The sequence below is a fragment of the Nuphar pumila genome, chromosome 15, assembly GCF_984573655.1.
Source record: "Nuphar pumila chromosome 15, dmNupPumi1.hap1.1, whole genome shotgun sequence".
In the NCBI taxonomy this organism is placed as follows: Eukaryota; Viridiplantae; Streptophyta; class Magnoliopsida; order Nymphaeales; family Nymphaeaceae; genus Nuphar; species Nuphar pumila.
In genome coordinates, this window is record NC_143263.1 from 1973936 (window position 1) to 1988117 (window position 14182).

The 14182-nt window shown below is 36.8% G+C and overlaps 1 protein-coding gene across 6 annotated transcripts in view; it reads right to left on the reverse strand.

The window, feature by feature from the left end:
- LOC149814097 (uncharacterized) overlaps nt 1-14182 on the reverse strand; it is a 49058-nt gene that overhangs the window by 19993 nt on the left and 14883 nt on the right. For 4 of the 6 annotated variants that reach the window (XR_016427984.1, XM_089989584.1, XM_089989582.1 and 1 more), the window contains exons 9-20: nt 13806-13873; nt 12834-12920; nt 12578-12730; nt 12357-12452; nt 12098-12157; nt 11869-11990; nt 11705-11792; nt 836-940; nt 640-744; nt 510-562; nt 330-393; nt 86-220 (exon numbers count right to left, since the gene is read on the reverse strand). Coding sequence is in view for 5 of the 6 variants with exons in the window: in XM_089989584.1 (XP_089845710.1) it covers nt 86-220; nt 330-393; nt 510-562; nt 640-744; nt 836-940; nt 11705-11792; nt 11869-11990; nt 12098-12157; nt 12357-12452; nt 12578-12730; nt 12834-12920; nt 13806-13873 (1136 nt within the window). In the remaining variant the exon portion in view is untranslated. The remainder of the gene's footprint in view (nt 1-85; nt 221-329; nt 394-509; nt 563-639; nt 745-835; nt 941-11704; nt 11793-11868; nt 11991-12097; nt 12158-12356; nt 12453-12577; nt 12731-12833; nt 12921-13805; nt 13874-14182) is intronic. The other 2 variants (XM_089989585.1, XM_089989583.1) reach the window with 1 other exon arrangement.

Consider the following 14182-nt stretch of genomic DNA (forward strand, 5'->3'; position numbering starts at 1 on the left):
CATAAAATAAAATGAATGGAAATAGATAAGCACCAAACATTAAAACAGACCAGCTACAAGATATTACAATATATAGGGCACGAACCTGCAAAAGGGGGTCCATAGAGGACTTAAATTTTATTGGACTGTCCTCCATGAATATCAACCAACCAATAGTATAGTAAAAGGTTGTCCTACTGCGTGAACATTTATACTCCTCTAGAAAGGGAAAATGCTCCCTCTGCATGAACACAAGTTGCTAAGACACTCCTAATCCAAAGAATAAGATATAGAAAACAGCATAATTTAATGTGTGTGTGTGTGTGTGAGAGAGAGAGAGAGAGATTTACAGTATGATGCCCAATAATGAATTTGACAGTATCCAACTTGAGCAGCAGCTTTCCCGTCATATACCTATATAAAAGCGGATTTTCAGACAAACTTAATTCATAATGAGATTTATTTACAATCATATTGTAATTTCAGCAGTTACTAATAAGTAAAATCTTAATAAAGACAATAAAGCTAACCCAGATGCCAGCTCCAAAAACAGAGCCAAAGTGTGCTCGATGACTTCCTCACTCTACAGTACAAGAAATGTGAGCTTGCATCAATTCGTACAAAAGGATACTATTAAAAATGCATGAACTTGAAAGTTACCTGAGTGTAGCACTTAAGGTTTGTTGCAATTTTTCCAACGATGGCATTAAGTAGGACTAGATGATCATGAAGCCCGAGGAGCTCAGACAACCGAGCATATAACTGCTGCGGAATATTAAAAAAGCATAAAAGTTGAAAGAAAAAGAATCAAAACATGGTAAGATAACAAGAGAACAAAAAGCAGAATTTCATTAACCTTTGAAGAATGCATCGCTTGATCACCAACATAAGCTTTACGAAAATTCTGGAAGAATGTGAGTATAGCTCGGTCGAGCCTTTGCTTGCTTGTTTCACTATATCTCTGTGAGAACAACAAAATAGATGCATACTTAACATACAAAAATAGGCTAGGAAACATGAGAGCTCAAATAACAGAGAAGAAAAATGGTGGCATTGCCTCATTTATGATTCACAAATAACGAGATGTGCTGCTACCAATTATCATATGACAGCCAAATTTATCAAGACACGACCTAATCAATCTGCAAATGCTCAACATCGCTGTATGCATATGTTAAAAGACCACAATCAGCTCACAACCAATCATTCACATGAGATTTAACATTATCAAAGTAAGATAGACAATGCAGTGATCCTGAAGGCAGCAGGACCAAAACAGCAAATAGTGCTTTACGTATACACACCGAATTCGCCATACGACACTGACGTCCACCTCTTGTATGCATTGAAGTCCTAATTATCCACGAAATATTGTTCACTAATGACTTGAAATGAATTTTCCTGCTCTTGAATGATAGGAAACCAATCTTAAAAAAATGAAAACATTGAACAAGACAGCACGTGTATTTTATCTTTGAACATATCCTACCGCAAATCATTTTTTCACTTTCTACTGAATAACTGCAAGTCTACAACTATTTATTACCAACAAAAACAAATATAAATCAGAGGAAGGCGGTCAAATTACATGCTCAATAGACGTCAACAAAAAGTAAATTAAATGAAAGCACAAGATTGTTGCAACAAAAACACAAACACAAGACAGAGTACACCAATGGCCATGGCCTATCATCCTGCCATGTAATCCTTAAATGGCATTATTATACATGAACCTTTGCATTATTCTTCAAATAGGATATAACCTGTGCACACGATACAAACCATGTATTCCTTATAAATCATGCAAAATTAAAGAGTGGATTGTGTTTCAAAAAAAAATACAAAACTAAAAAGAATGTAAAAGTGTATTGCCTCAATAGCACAAACCCATCCAAGGCACAGATTCAAAAGGCAGGGTCTTATTTTACTAAAATAAGAACCAGAATTCCAGATCTAGACCTTTTAGGGGGTCCCTTAGGTTTTGTATATATCCACAATTCCATATCACAAAAGCTCTCAAAAAGTAAAAACTCGTATACATGGCTGATGCAAGAGCGAAGCAGAAGAACCGGTGTTAAAATGTAAAATTGTATATATATATATAGATATATTTTTCTTTTTCTGTAACTTTTTTATTTTTTGTTTTTCTGTCATCTAGTTCAGTTTGAACTAGACTGACAATTGCTAGTCAAGTCCTCTCCAGACTTGACTAGCAATAGAATCGTTGGACTCTAGTCTAACGGCTCTATTTAGAGCCGTTGGACACACTCTATTGAGTCCTCTCCTCCCTCCTTCTCTCCTGCAGTTATAGGGCTGCAGCCCCTCTTGTAAACATAGTTCAATGCTTCTTAAGCATTGCCTTTCTATTGTTCAATAAAAAGAATATTTTATTTCTTTTTGTTTGTTTCCTTTTATACCCTTCTTAAGGGTTATGCCTAAATGTCTTGTTAAAACATCATCTATTACGAATCTCAGTTCATGTTTGGAAGATCGTCATCTCATTTCATGGTATCAAAGCCGCGGAAGTATTAGATCTTGAAGAATAGCTGCCTCGGTTTCCGTGCCCATTTGCAAAAGTGTTCGCCACTTGAAGAGAAGTGTTTCATCACTTCATTGGGAAGATTTCACATCTTGTTGTATTGTATCTCTTTCTTTTTTCTCACTTCTCTTCTTGTTTTTCTTCTATCCTTATTCTTTCTCTCTCCTTGTAATCGATGGATGACAATAATAAAGTCACCATCATGCCTATGAAATTAAGCGATACGAACTATGTAACATGGGCTTCAATCATGAAGCACCATATATATGAGGAAAAGGTCTATGGGGGATTGTGGATGGTTCCGATTCGGAACCTAAGCTATCTCTTACTAAAAAGGAGGGAGATAAAGAGGTCCCTATATCGAAAGAAGAGAAAATCAAGGCTCTTGCCTCTTACGAGAAGAAATGGAAAGAATCGAGAATATCTCATGCGAAGATAATGTCATGGCTTATCAATAGCGTTGACATTAAAAAATACTCAAGTCTTGCCAACTTTGATCATGCCGATAAGGCATGGGAATACCTTAAAAATATGTATTTCTTTAAAGATATTGCACACATGTACAATTTCCAAGAAAATGTTTGAATGATGACCCAAGGAGACAAAACTATTCATGAATATTACAATGAGTTGTTCGAACTTTGGGAAGAACTTTCCCTTTTAAAACTAAAGTGGCATTGTGCCGAAGACATCGAGCTTCGTCAGAAACAACTCGATGCTGAACATTTTTACCAGTTTATAACTAGATTAAAGCCGGAATTTGAAACCACTAAATCGGCCCTCCTTCACCGGGGAAAAATACCTTCTATTGTTGAAACTATTGAAGAATTAACAACAAAAAAAATGTCTCCGGAAAGGTTCTTCAAAAACTGAAGATGATTCCGTTCTAGCCGTGTCTAGACCAGGGAATCATGTTCGATCATATAGACCTCCTCACTTTAATCGGCAAAATGGTGACTATGACAAGAAAAAAGTTATTTGTCATCACTGTCATGAACCGGGACACTACAGGCCACAATGTCCCAAACTCAAGGAGATGAGAGAGAAAATAGCTGTAATTGCTGGATCGGAGCCTAAAGATAAGGATGCACCAGTTTCCATGGCCCAACTAATGGAGATTCTTCAGCCTCTCATCAAAGGTGTCTCTTCTTCATCTGAAGCTTCAACTGGCGCATCAGCCTTATCTTTTTCCGATCCAGGTAAAATTTCTTGGCTCCTTGACTCTGGTGCATCTTTTCATATGACCCCAAATAATCAAAGTCTATCCGAATGTGTTAAAAATAAAACAAGTGTGTCAAAGGTCTTTACAGCTGATGAAATTTCTCTTGAAATAGAAGGAATAGGAAATTTTGAAAGGATTTATAAAACAAAAAAAATCTATTCCAGAAATTAGATATGTTCCCAAATTGAATTTAAATCTTTTATTTATATCTCAAATTTCTGACTATGGGTGTAATATTTCCTTTTCTTCATGGATTTTTTGGAAATGCCGAAGAATATTTTTTGCTATAATATTCAGAAAATTGAGTTGGAACTCTGGCATAAGAGACTTGGTCACCCACATATAACCAAAACCCAACTTTTTAAAAAATCTAAGAAAATTTTGTAACTCTGAATCATTTGATTGTAAAGATTGTATTCTTGGCAAAATGAAAAGATTATCATTTTAGAACAGAACTTTTTTTTCTTCAAAACCACTTGAATTAGTACACTCGGATGTTTGGGGTCCTGCACCAATAATTTCTAAAGGAGGATTTACTTACTATGTGATTTTTGTCGATGATTTCTCCCAACATACATGGATTTACTTTCTTAAACATAATTCTGAAGTATTTTCATACTTTCAAACTTTTCATAATATGGTTAAAAACAAGTTTCAAAATGATATTATTATTTTTCGGACAGATTCAAGGGGATAGTTTTTATCCACAGATTTTAAAATTATCTTAAATTGCATGGCATCACACATCAAAGATCTTGTCCTTATACACCTCAATAAAATGGGCTGGCAGAACGAAAACATCGTCATATTATGGAAACCACTAGGACTTTATTAATAGCAAATCAAGTCCCGAAAGACTTTTGGGCAGAAACTGCCTTAACTGCCACTTATCTCATTAATAGGATGTCATCCTCCTCTGTACAAAATATCACTTCCGTTGAAAAACTTATGAACATTTTTCCATACTAGAATATTTGGGTGCAAATGTTTCAGATTTACCGACAAAAATGATAAACTTTCCCCTCGTGCGATTCCCTGTGCCTTTTTAGGATATGCTGAAAATCATAAAGGTTATAGATGTTTTGCCTTCAAAAATAATAGACTATATGTGTCTAGAAATGTTTCCTTTCTTGAAAAGGAGAGCTTCTTTGATTTTAAAAAATCAAAGGATGTCATTGAGTATTATTTTTGTTAGATCTAACATCAACATGTGATGAATATGACCTTAATTGTAACTTTGACAATGATCAAAGAATTATTGATCTTGATCATAGTGTTGAAAATGAAGAAGTTTACAGGGATACTAGTATACAATATTCCAGGCGACAAGAGTCTAATCCTCCATGTGCACTTGAAAAATATTCTAACATTCCAACTACATAATCATCCCAAGTCTTGAGGCCTCCAGGAAAGTTTGTATCATGCGAGTCCTTCTCACCTACATATAGGGAAGTTATTGCATTAATTCACTCATATGAAGAACCATCCACATATTTTCAAGCAAAAAATGATATCAAATGGATAGAAGCCATGAAAGTTTAATTAGATGCACTTGAAAAGGCTTCTACATGCACATCTTGCAACTACTCAATTTTCAAATCGTCGTCAATCACAGACATCAACTGGCAACACTGAGTAGTAGAAAGATTCTTTGTCGTGTCTACCTATAATAACCATCGGTGTTCTTTGCAACTCTGCATTCGGTGTGATGGAAAAACCCGTATGAGAAGTTGCAGAAGTCGCTAATGAATTGCTGCAAGTAGAACACCAGTCCACCACCTTTGCATCTTCGACGACCACAAGTGGGTTGCTTCCAAACCTCATGTCCGAGCACAGATTGCTCGTCTCTCTCTTTTGTGCAGATGGACCAACCACCAACTGGAAGACAGTTGGTGTGTTGTTTTATATATATATATATATATATATATATATATATATATATATATATATATATATATTGATGTAAACCCCTATGTAATTAGTTGTATTCATTAGGGGCACTTTAGGTGTTTATTGTTTTTTGTAATTTATTCTTTTTATCAAGGGCATTATAGTCCTTATAATGCTCTTGAAATAGAGTTTTTGGGAGTGCTCTCAACAGCTATATTTATAGTTGTTGGGAGCACTTCACCATGGCTTTTCTTTGCTTCCTTTTGTATATAAATAGGGGGTATAACCCCTCTTGTATGTGAAGCTTGTTCTCAAGCAATGTCTCAATAAAAGCCTTATATTTTTTTGTGTTTTTTCTCATGCCCACAAGTGGCATTGTGTTTGTGATTGTGTCTTGACTCATAAGTAATCTCCATTTGTGTATGTTGTTCTTGCCCACAAGATGCACTTGTTTGTGTTGACCACATTTCATTACATGGCATCAGAGCATTGGCGCTCTTGGGTTGTAACTTGTACTTGAAGATCAAGAAGAGAAGGATCGCAAGATTGGTGGAGCATTGGTTTGTTACCTCGAGAAGTGCACCATCAAACTTCTTCAACACATTTTTTTGAATCTTCTCTTCTTTTTTCTCTATCTTTTCTCTTCTCCAACACTTTCTTTCCTTGGTACAATGGCCAAAAAAAAAGTGGTTATAATTGTTCCCATCAAATTTGATGGGAAAATTTATAATATGTGGTTCACCGCCATGAAAAGAATTTTGGTTGGCAAAGATTTATAGGACTATGTTGATGGCTCCATATCGGAACCTCAACATATTCTCACAAAATCTATTTGCGGGGAAGATGGTATTACAAAAGAGGAGTCTCTTAAAGATAAAGAGAGAAAATGTTCTTTTAGACTACAAAAGGCTATTAAAGCATGGGATATTGGGAATGCTAACATATATATATATAATAAGTAAAACGGATTAGGGGTTTTTTAGTCATTTTCTCTTATGTAAATTAGGGGCACTTTAGGTTTTTATTATTTTTTGTAATTTGTTCTTTTATCAAGGGCATTATAGTCTTTATAATGCTCTTGAAATAGAGTTGTTGGGAGCACTTCCCAATGGCTCTTATTTGCTTCCTTTTGTGTATAAATACGGGGTGTTACCCTTCTTGTATGTGAAGCTTGTTCTCAAGCATTGTCTCAATAAAATCCTTATATTTTTTATGTTGTTTCTCATGCCCATAAGTGGCATTGTGTTTGGGATTGCATCTTGACCCACAAGTAGTCTTCATTTGTGTATGTTGTTCTTGCCCGTAAGAGGCATTGTGTTTACCACATTTCATTACATGTGCTTGGATCCACCATGCAGGCACCCCTCCGCTTGCCCCACCTTCCTTCTTTTTTTTCTATCACATTGACACTCCATTTGCACCCGACGTAGCTGTGTCGACATGGTAGGACACAAGTACGGGAAGTGGATGTGGTGCGGGTACACACCGGATTGGGTCTAATCCCTACCCAGACAGTGTTTTCTTTGTTTTGTTTTTTGGGTGTTGACTTGGATGGGGGAAAGAGAGAGAGGGGGGGGGGGGGGGGGGCAAACCAGAGCGGTGCGGTTGAATGAGAGAGAGAGGATAAAACGAGGGGACCTACCTCCCTCCTTTCATTCTTCCTTGAATGATCCATCCTCTCTTTCATTCTCCTACTTCATTCATATACAAAGAGAGAGACGGAGAGAGTGGCAGTGGGTATGGGGTCCTACTTCGTGTCTCTAGAGAGAGAGAGACGACAGGAATGGGGGTTATAAAGTATCCCCTTCTCTTTTATAATAAAAGGAAAACCTTCTTCCAAACACACACACATTTTTAAAATACCCTCTTATTTAAAAAAAAAATAGTTCACCCCTTCCTCTTTTAAATTTAAAATGTTACTCTTTTCTTCCATTTAGACACACACACACATATATATATATATATAGGGAAATGGAAACCTACAAAATGGGCACTATGCTAAATGAAACATGCTAATGGATTGCTGGTGTATTTTTGAAATTTTGACCCTACAAGCGTGATCTATATGCTTGTTTTTATAGGAATTACTTCTTGGAGCATTTGATTCTTAAGCATGGATAGGTTTTTATATGGTTTCAAAAATCAACAGCCTACAATTTTCATATTTTTTTTAGGCTCCAAATACCATTTTTTCATCCAAATGCATGATCCAAGTGTCGATTTCTAGTAAATCAATCATGCTGACCACATCTATGGGGTCAGACCTTCAAAGAAAAAAAATACTGGAAATCCATTAGAATGTTTCATTTAGCATTGTGCCCATGTTGTAGGTTTTCATTATATATATATATATATATATATAGTCATGTCCCTGTACCCACATTTTTCGAACTTGTCATGTTGTGCCCTTCGTACTTGTACTCATGTGACAGCTTTTTATTATTCACCACTGCCACACGTCCACCAATTGCGTAAACCTTGCCATGCAGCAAGCTTATATCTGAATCTAATTATATATTATGAGTATGCAAATATCGAGTCAAATGAGAAGGTAAAAAATGGTTTGTATGATTGCATTAACCGTCTTGTTCGAAGTGAAGAGGATCAAAGTGAACTACAAAAAATAAGAGAAAAATGTATTTGCCAAGTTGATTAAATTTCATTTATCTTGAACTTTAAATTATTTTTATAACTTTTATACTATGTCACATGGGTGCGGGTGCGGGTGCGGGTGCGGGGATTCGGCACTTCCAAAAAACCCGGGTGCAGGGGTGCAGCAGGGGCAAAAATGTAAATATATATATATATACCGTAGGTTCCCCCGGCACGGGTCGGGGTCCAGTTATCGACCCAGCCTGTTGCGTTCTGCTGACTGTCATGATTCAATCAAGTCTGAAATTCCCTGGTCTTCACGAAAAAAAATATTAGCAAAGGTTTGATGTGGTTTGTTGGAGAGAGTCTTCACGAGGCCTACGGCTCCACTGCCACGCCACTGCCTAGGGTTCTTCAAATTTCATTTTATATACAGTTGCACACAGATGACAGCTAAAAGAAATTTATTGGATTTGACATGTGGAAAAAAGAGGTCTACACAAGGCTACGACTAGAGCACCCATCTTGTCAGGAGAAAAGTGAATACTAATAGCCACCAAGGCTAGCACAATCATTATCATTTATTATGGAGAGAGAAAATCCTTGACGAAGAAGGATCTGGATTGTTGAAGCCTTGAAGGATAAAGACATCAAAAGGCTCTTGAATTTTGGTTTTAATTTTTGAGGAAGATGGATTATCATTTCCAAGTTAACAGTGTGTTTTCCAACGCTGCGAATTAATTGTTTGGAGGCAGGAATAGCATGGGAATCTGGGATGCCAACAAAGCTCGTGTGATGTTGTGGACACAAGTGCCCCTTTATAAAACAAGAGCAGCATCAAGCAGCGCTGTCAGCAGATTTTTTTTTTAATTCTGCAGCCCATTTCGTAGGGCAAATATTTTTAAAAAAAATCCAAAAAAATGGACTGAAATGACCCTGGGTGCGGTCAACGCACCCAAGATCGGGTTGGCCACACCCGGTGCCGCACCCGCGTCGAGTCGCGTCGACGCGGGTGCGGCACCCTGCTAGCCGAATTCCTGTGACATAGCTTTTATACTTTAATTACATCTAATTTGATATTTTCTCGTTATAGTGGACCGGTGGATTTCCATTGGCATTGGCTGAAACCCAACTCAAGACATTTGTTGCTTGGATCTTAGGCCTCACATGTAGTGCATCTAGTTGCGAACGTAACTGGAGTACTTTTGAAGTGGTAAACTATTATTTACTACTAAATAATATTTGTTAAATTGTATATATTTTAGCTTTTTTTTAGATTTATACAAAGAAAAGAAACAGACTTTTGCACAAGAAGTTGAATGATTTGTTTTTTATGCAATATAATCAGAGATTGAAGTGAAAATATGAATAGAGAATGAGCATAAGAGATTTTATCAACCCCATCATCTTAAGAGAAGTTGATGAAAAAGATTAGTGGCAAAGTGAAGATGAGACGATCTTTGAAGATGACACTTGACTTACATGGTTTGTTGTTGATAAGGCATCTGGAGCGTCAAGGCATAAGGAGAGCCCAAAAACTCTTGCAAAACAAGGCATAAGGAAGAAAAGACAGAACAAAGGAAAGAATGTGGCGAGAATGGAAGAAGAGGAAGAAGCTAGTTCTGCAAAAGCCATAGTAACAAATATCGGTATTGGCTATATCTCGGCTAGGCTATTTCTCGCGATATTATAGGTTTGGTGATAAATCTCTGGAAAATCTCAAGGCTTAAAAATATTAAATATATATATATATATATATATAAATTAAAAGAATTTGCTTACCTATGAACATCCATAAAGCTTACCTATGCCTCAAACTCTATTGGATCAAAAGCCTATTAACGAGATCCAAAACCTACTCACTCCCGTATCCCCTAAGCCAAACCCGCCTCAAAACCTAAGCTTGCTTCCAATGGATCAAAAATGGCATAAAGAGAGTGACATGATTGAGTGGAAGATTTAAGTCCTCGTCTTGTCGACTTCTCCACCCGGGATGATACTGGCACTGGATAAATTTGACCCAAATCAATATAGAAATCCAAATGATTATTGATAGTTTGGAAAGAACACTTCTGACCATGCCATGCATATTGGATCAGATCCACCAAGTCCTCTTCTCTTTCTAGAGCAACATAGAGAAGCAGATCCATGTTGTGGGCCCATAACCCACAAGGTGTAACGAAACTGGAAGCGCAAGCAGGATCCAAACTTGAGGGCAAGTCTTCTCCAACCCAGGGAGTGATGCAAAAGAACTGGGGCCATAAGGGTCCTTTTGGATCCATTTTATGTTTTGGATTTTTTCTTATTTTGTAATTGGATATTGGGTCCAAATGATGGGTCCATATCTAATTAGAAAGTTAATCATGATAGGAATTTATCTTAATTAGAGTTTATCAATTAAGTAGTTGGTTTTGATTGTGATTAGGAATTTTCATCCATAAAAAGATGAGAAATCTTAGAGTTGAGTGACTTGAGACCAATTGAAATAAATAATGGTTACTTTCTTTTACCATTCAATTATTTCCAGTCTTGCTTATTTCACACATTTCCTTTGAATTTCCTGTTTTTTTCCTAGATACTTCATAGTTTTGGTCTATGTCACACGGACTCTTCTAACAGGGCACCGCACCCGCACACAGGCGGGTGCGACACTTGGAGACAGCTTCCTTTGTGTTAGGTGAAGTGAACCACACCGAGGTCCATTTCTATCCAAAAGTAGATTCAGTTAACCCTAATCAAGTCCATTTTTATCTAATATTATATATAAATACATAAATGCACACACATACACAGTGTTAACTTAAAACTGTTAAAAATTATATATATACCCTCCCTTCACCCCCGCACCCAAGTTTTTTTAAAGTGCCACATCGCCGCATCCACACCTATACCCGCATCCACACCTGCACCTATGTGACATAGGTTTTGGTAGATTTCTTCGTAAATCCGATGACAGGTTAACATCACATGCCACAAATGTGCAGTTGCAGCCAAGATTTGCATTTAAAATTGTTTTGAAATCCACAAGCAAAGGGCAATGTCATAGGCATCTCACTTAGTGCACGACCTTGTGACATAATCCAACACTGAGCACTAGACAACTGCCAACACTTAACACGACAACAAAAAAAAAATCCACTACCCATAAAGGACTCCATCAAGGGTTAGAACATGCATTGTCATTTAAAAACCGCAGATCATAGGTCTTCATTCAAATTTCTCTCACATGACAATGTAATAGGCCACATTCACTATATGGTAGTTCCTACCACAGTCAAACAAGCAAATTCTGTAACATAAAGAGCATTCAATTATCCATTTTTTGCTATCTAGAAGACCTGTATGAGCAATATGAACCTCATCCATGAAATATACCAAGTACGCTAGAACATGAGTAAGGAACAAGTGCACGATGAAATTTTCAAAAAGCAAAAGTCACTTCAATTGTTATATATGATGAAATATTTGAATGTTTCTCATGCCTGAGTATGTAACCCAGTATCGCTGATGCTTATTAACTGAAAAACACGTGCTGCAAGCTCTGCATCAATGATTTCCTGAGCCTCAGAACTGCATGAAATAAAGTTCAACTTGACATTGGCTTACATGCAAAAGGCCTCAATTCACAAGTAAGATGTTTGTATACCTGCAACTTGTCCCCTGTTTGATTTTTAGTATGGCAGCTATGATATGAACCATCCATGCAAGTTGTCCTTCAACCATGGAAAGCTCGTTGATATCTCCATTTGAAGGCAATCTTGCCCTGTCCTGCAAAGAAAATAAACATTTTAATCAAAATAGTTGCCATACTACTTACTAACTTAAGAAGATAGTTGTCAAAGGAGGAAATAAAAGAATTGTTTGCAACAAATTACCGTATATGTTTGCAAAATTGGCTCCAGTAGCTTTACAATGTACAAACTACTGCTTTCATACTGCAACTCACAGAACCACAAAACAAACAGCCCTAATAAGTCCAACTTTCACAATTGATAGATCAAAGTGGAATGACAACAAGACAATGGTGAAGCAACATACAGAGGAAATGTTACACAGTGAAATAAGTTACATCTACTTGTTATTTCAGTTCACTTGTGTGTGTCTGTGTGTGTAAAATAAAAGAAAAATCGGAACCTGGAATCTGCAAAGGTAAGGGAAACTCTCGAGCTGATCCTGAAGAAGTTCGACATTGTCTAAAGGATCTTCTGAGAGGTCATCTGGTAAAGCTGCCTACAAGGAACCATTTACAATGAAGAGCATGTGATAACTTTACATCTTAGTCAACATGAGGGAAAAACATTAATATTAATTTATGATATCCTGGATGAAGAAAAATGGCATAAAAGCAGTCTTACTTGCACAGAATCAAGTCTTGATGTGATAAAACCTTCCGTTATTTTGGGCACAAATTCGTCAAGTAGGCTTGGCATATCGCTCTTCAAATATGGAACAGATGTCACCAATCTGGACCAAAGCCCCAAAAGATAATACACACTACTGCTAGCCCACTGGCAAGCAAAAAAAAGGGAGAGCTCAGTTTGGTACTTCAAAAAGGTTCACCTTCTCAATTAGAAAAACATAAAAAGATTTAAAAAAAAACACTAAGCTAACCTGCCAAGACTGCAAAGACTTTGTGGTGAACTCTGCTACCAAGTGTATCCAATCACTATACCCTTCCACATTTACAAGCTCCGACAACTGAAATACAATTAAGTAAATCGAATTGTGACGAGTTCAGGACGATTTAAATGGGTGTCTTATCAACTTAACACCTTTTATCAGTTAAAAACACACAGTCAACAAGGTCTCTCATAATAAAAGATATTAAAACATAAAAGCAAAAAAATTGTTGAAGTGCCTGTGTGCAATAGGCTTCTAGAAAGCAGTATGTGAAGGCATACATAAAAGAGTATTAAGAAGCAAAAAAGCAATAACAAGGTTGAAATTGAATATGTTCATTCTTTCTTGTTATCAAATATTAGAATTCACATCAGCAGGACTAAGGGTCTGTGTATGGGAGCTGGTTTTTAGATGAACTAGTGAAAATGACTTGGCCGGAATCCGGAGGAAATGGATATGGAAGGGATTGGAAGAAATTCACTTGTTTGGTACCACCTGGCCAAATTTTCCAAATTTGGGATTGGAATCATTTCAAGGGAAGGATCGAGCAATTGACGGTTCCAAGACAAAGTTTTGAAGGAATTATAGACATGGATTTCCATCAAATCTCATGATTCCACCAACACGTTTGTCCCAAACAACCCAATGCAGGATTGGAAACCTTGATTTCCCATAGTGGCTTCTCCTATTTCTCTTTGATTCCAAATCTACAAGGGGAATGATGGAGGGGGAACTACTAAGCAGAAAATGGACAATGGATATCTTTTTGCCTTTTGGTTTGTTTAAATGAATAATCACCATAGGTAGGTGCACCCTAAAGCTCTCCAACTAGAACCTACTACATAACTCATCTTGTGACCTATACAATATTCACCATTGAGAGGTAGTTTATGGATACTTCACCTTGTAATACCCACGAAAGAAACCTCACTGTATTGAAATATTTTGAGAAAAAAAATTTACCTGATAATTTACCTTGAAGCGCCCGAGAAGACGGCAGTACTCATGGTAGTTGTCATGTTCAACAAGGCCTGCATCATAAACAGATCATGTTTGATACCAGATGAAGGTACATGCAATAGCATAAGAGATAAAAAGTAGACCCCGAATACATTAAGTTCATTCCTAAATTCTCCTGATTTCTCCAACAAAGTTTTTGAACTAAAAAACCAACTTGCATTTTCCATAGTCCAAAGAAATGAATTCAAGAAAATTCCTCATAAAAGTACAGGCCAATTGTTTTGTTAACAATATGAGGCCCAATAAATGGAAGTTTGTAAAACCCACCATTAAATGACCAAGATGAAGGAAAACATAAGCAATGGGATCCACTAAAAGCA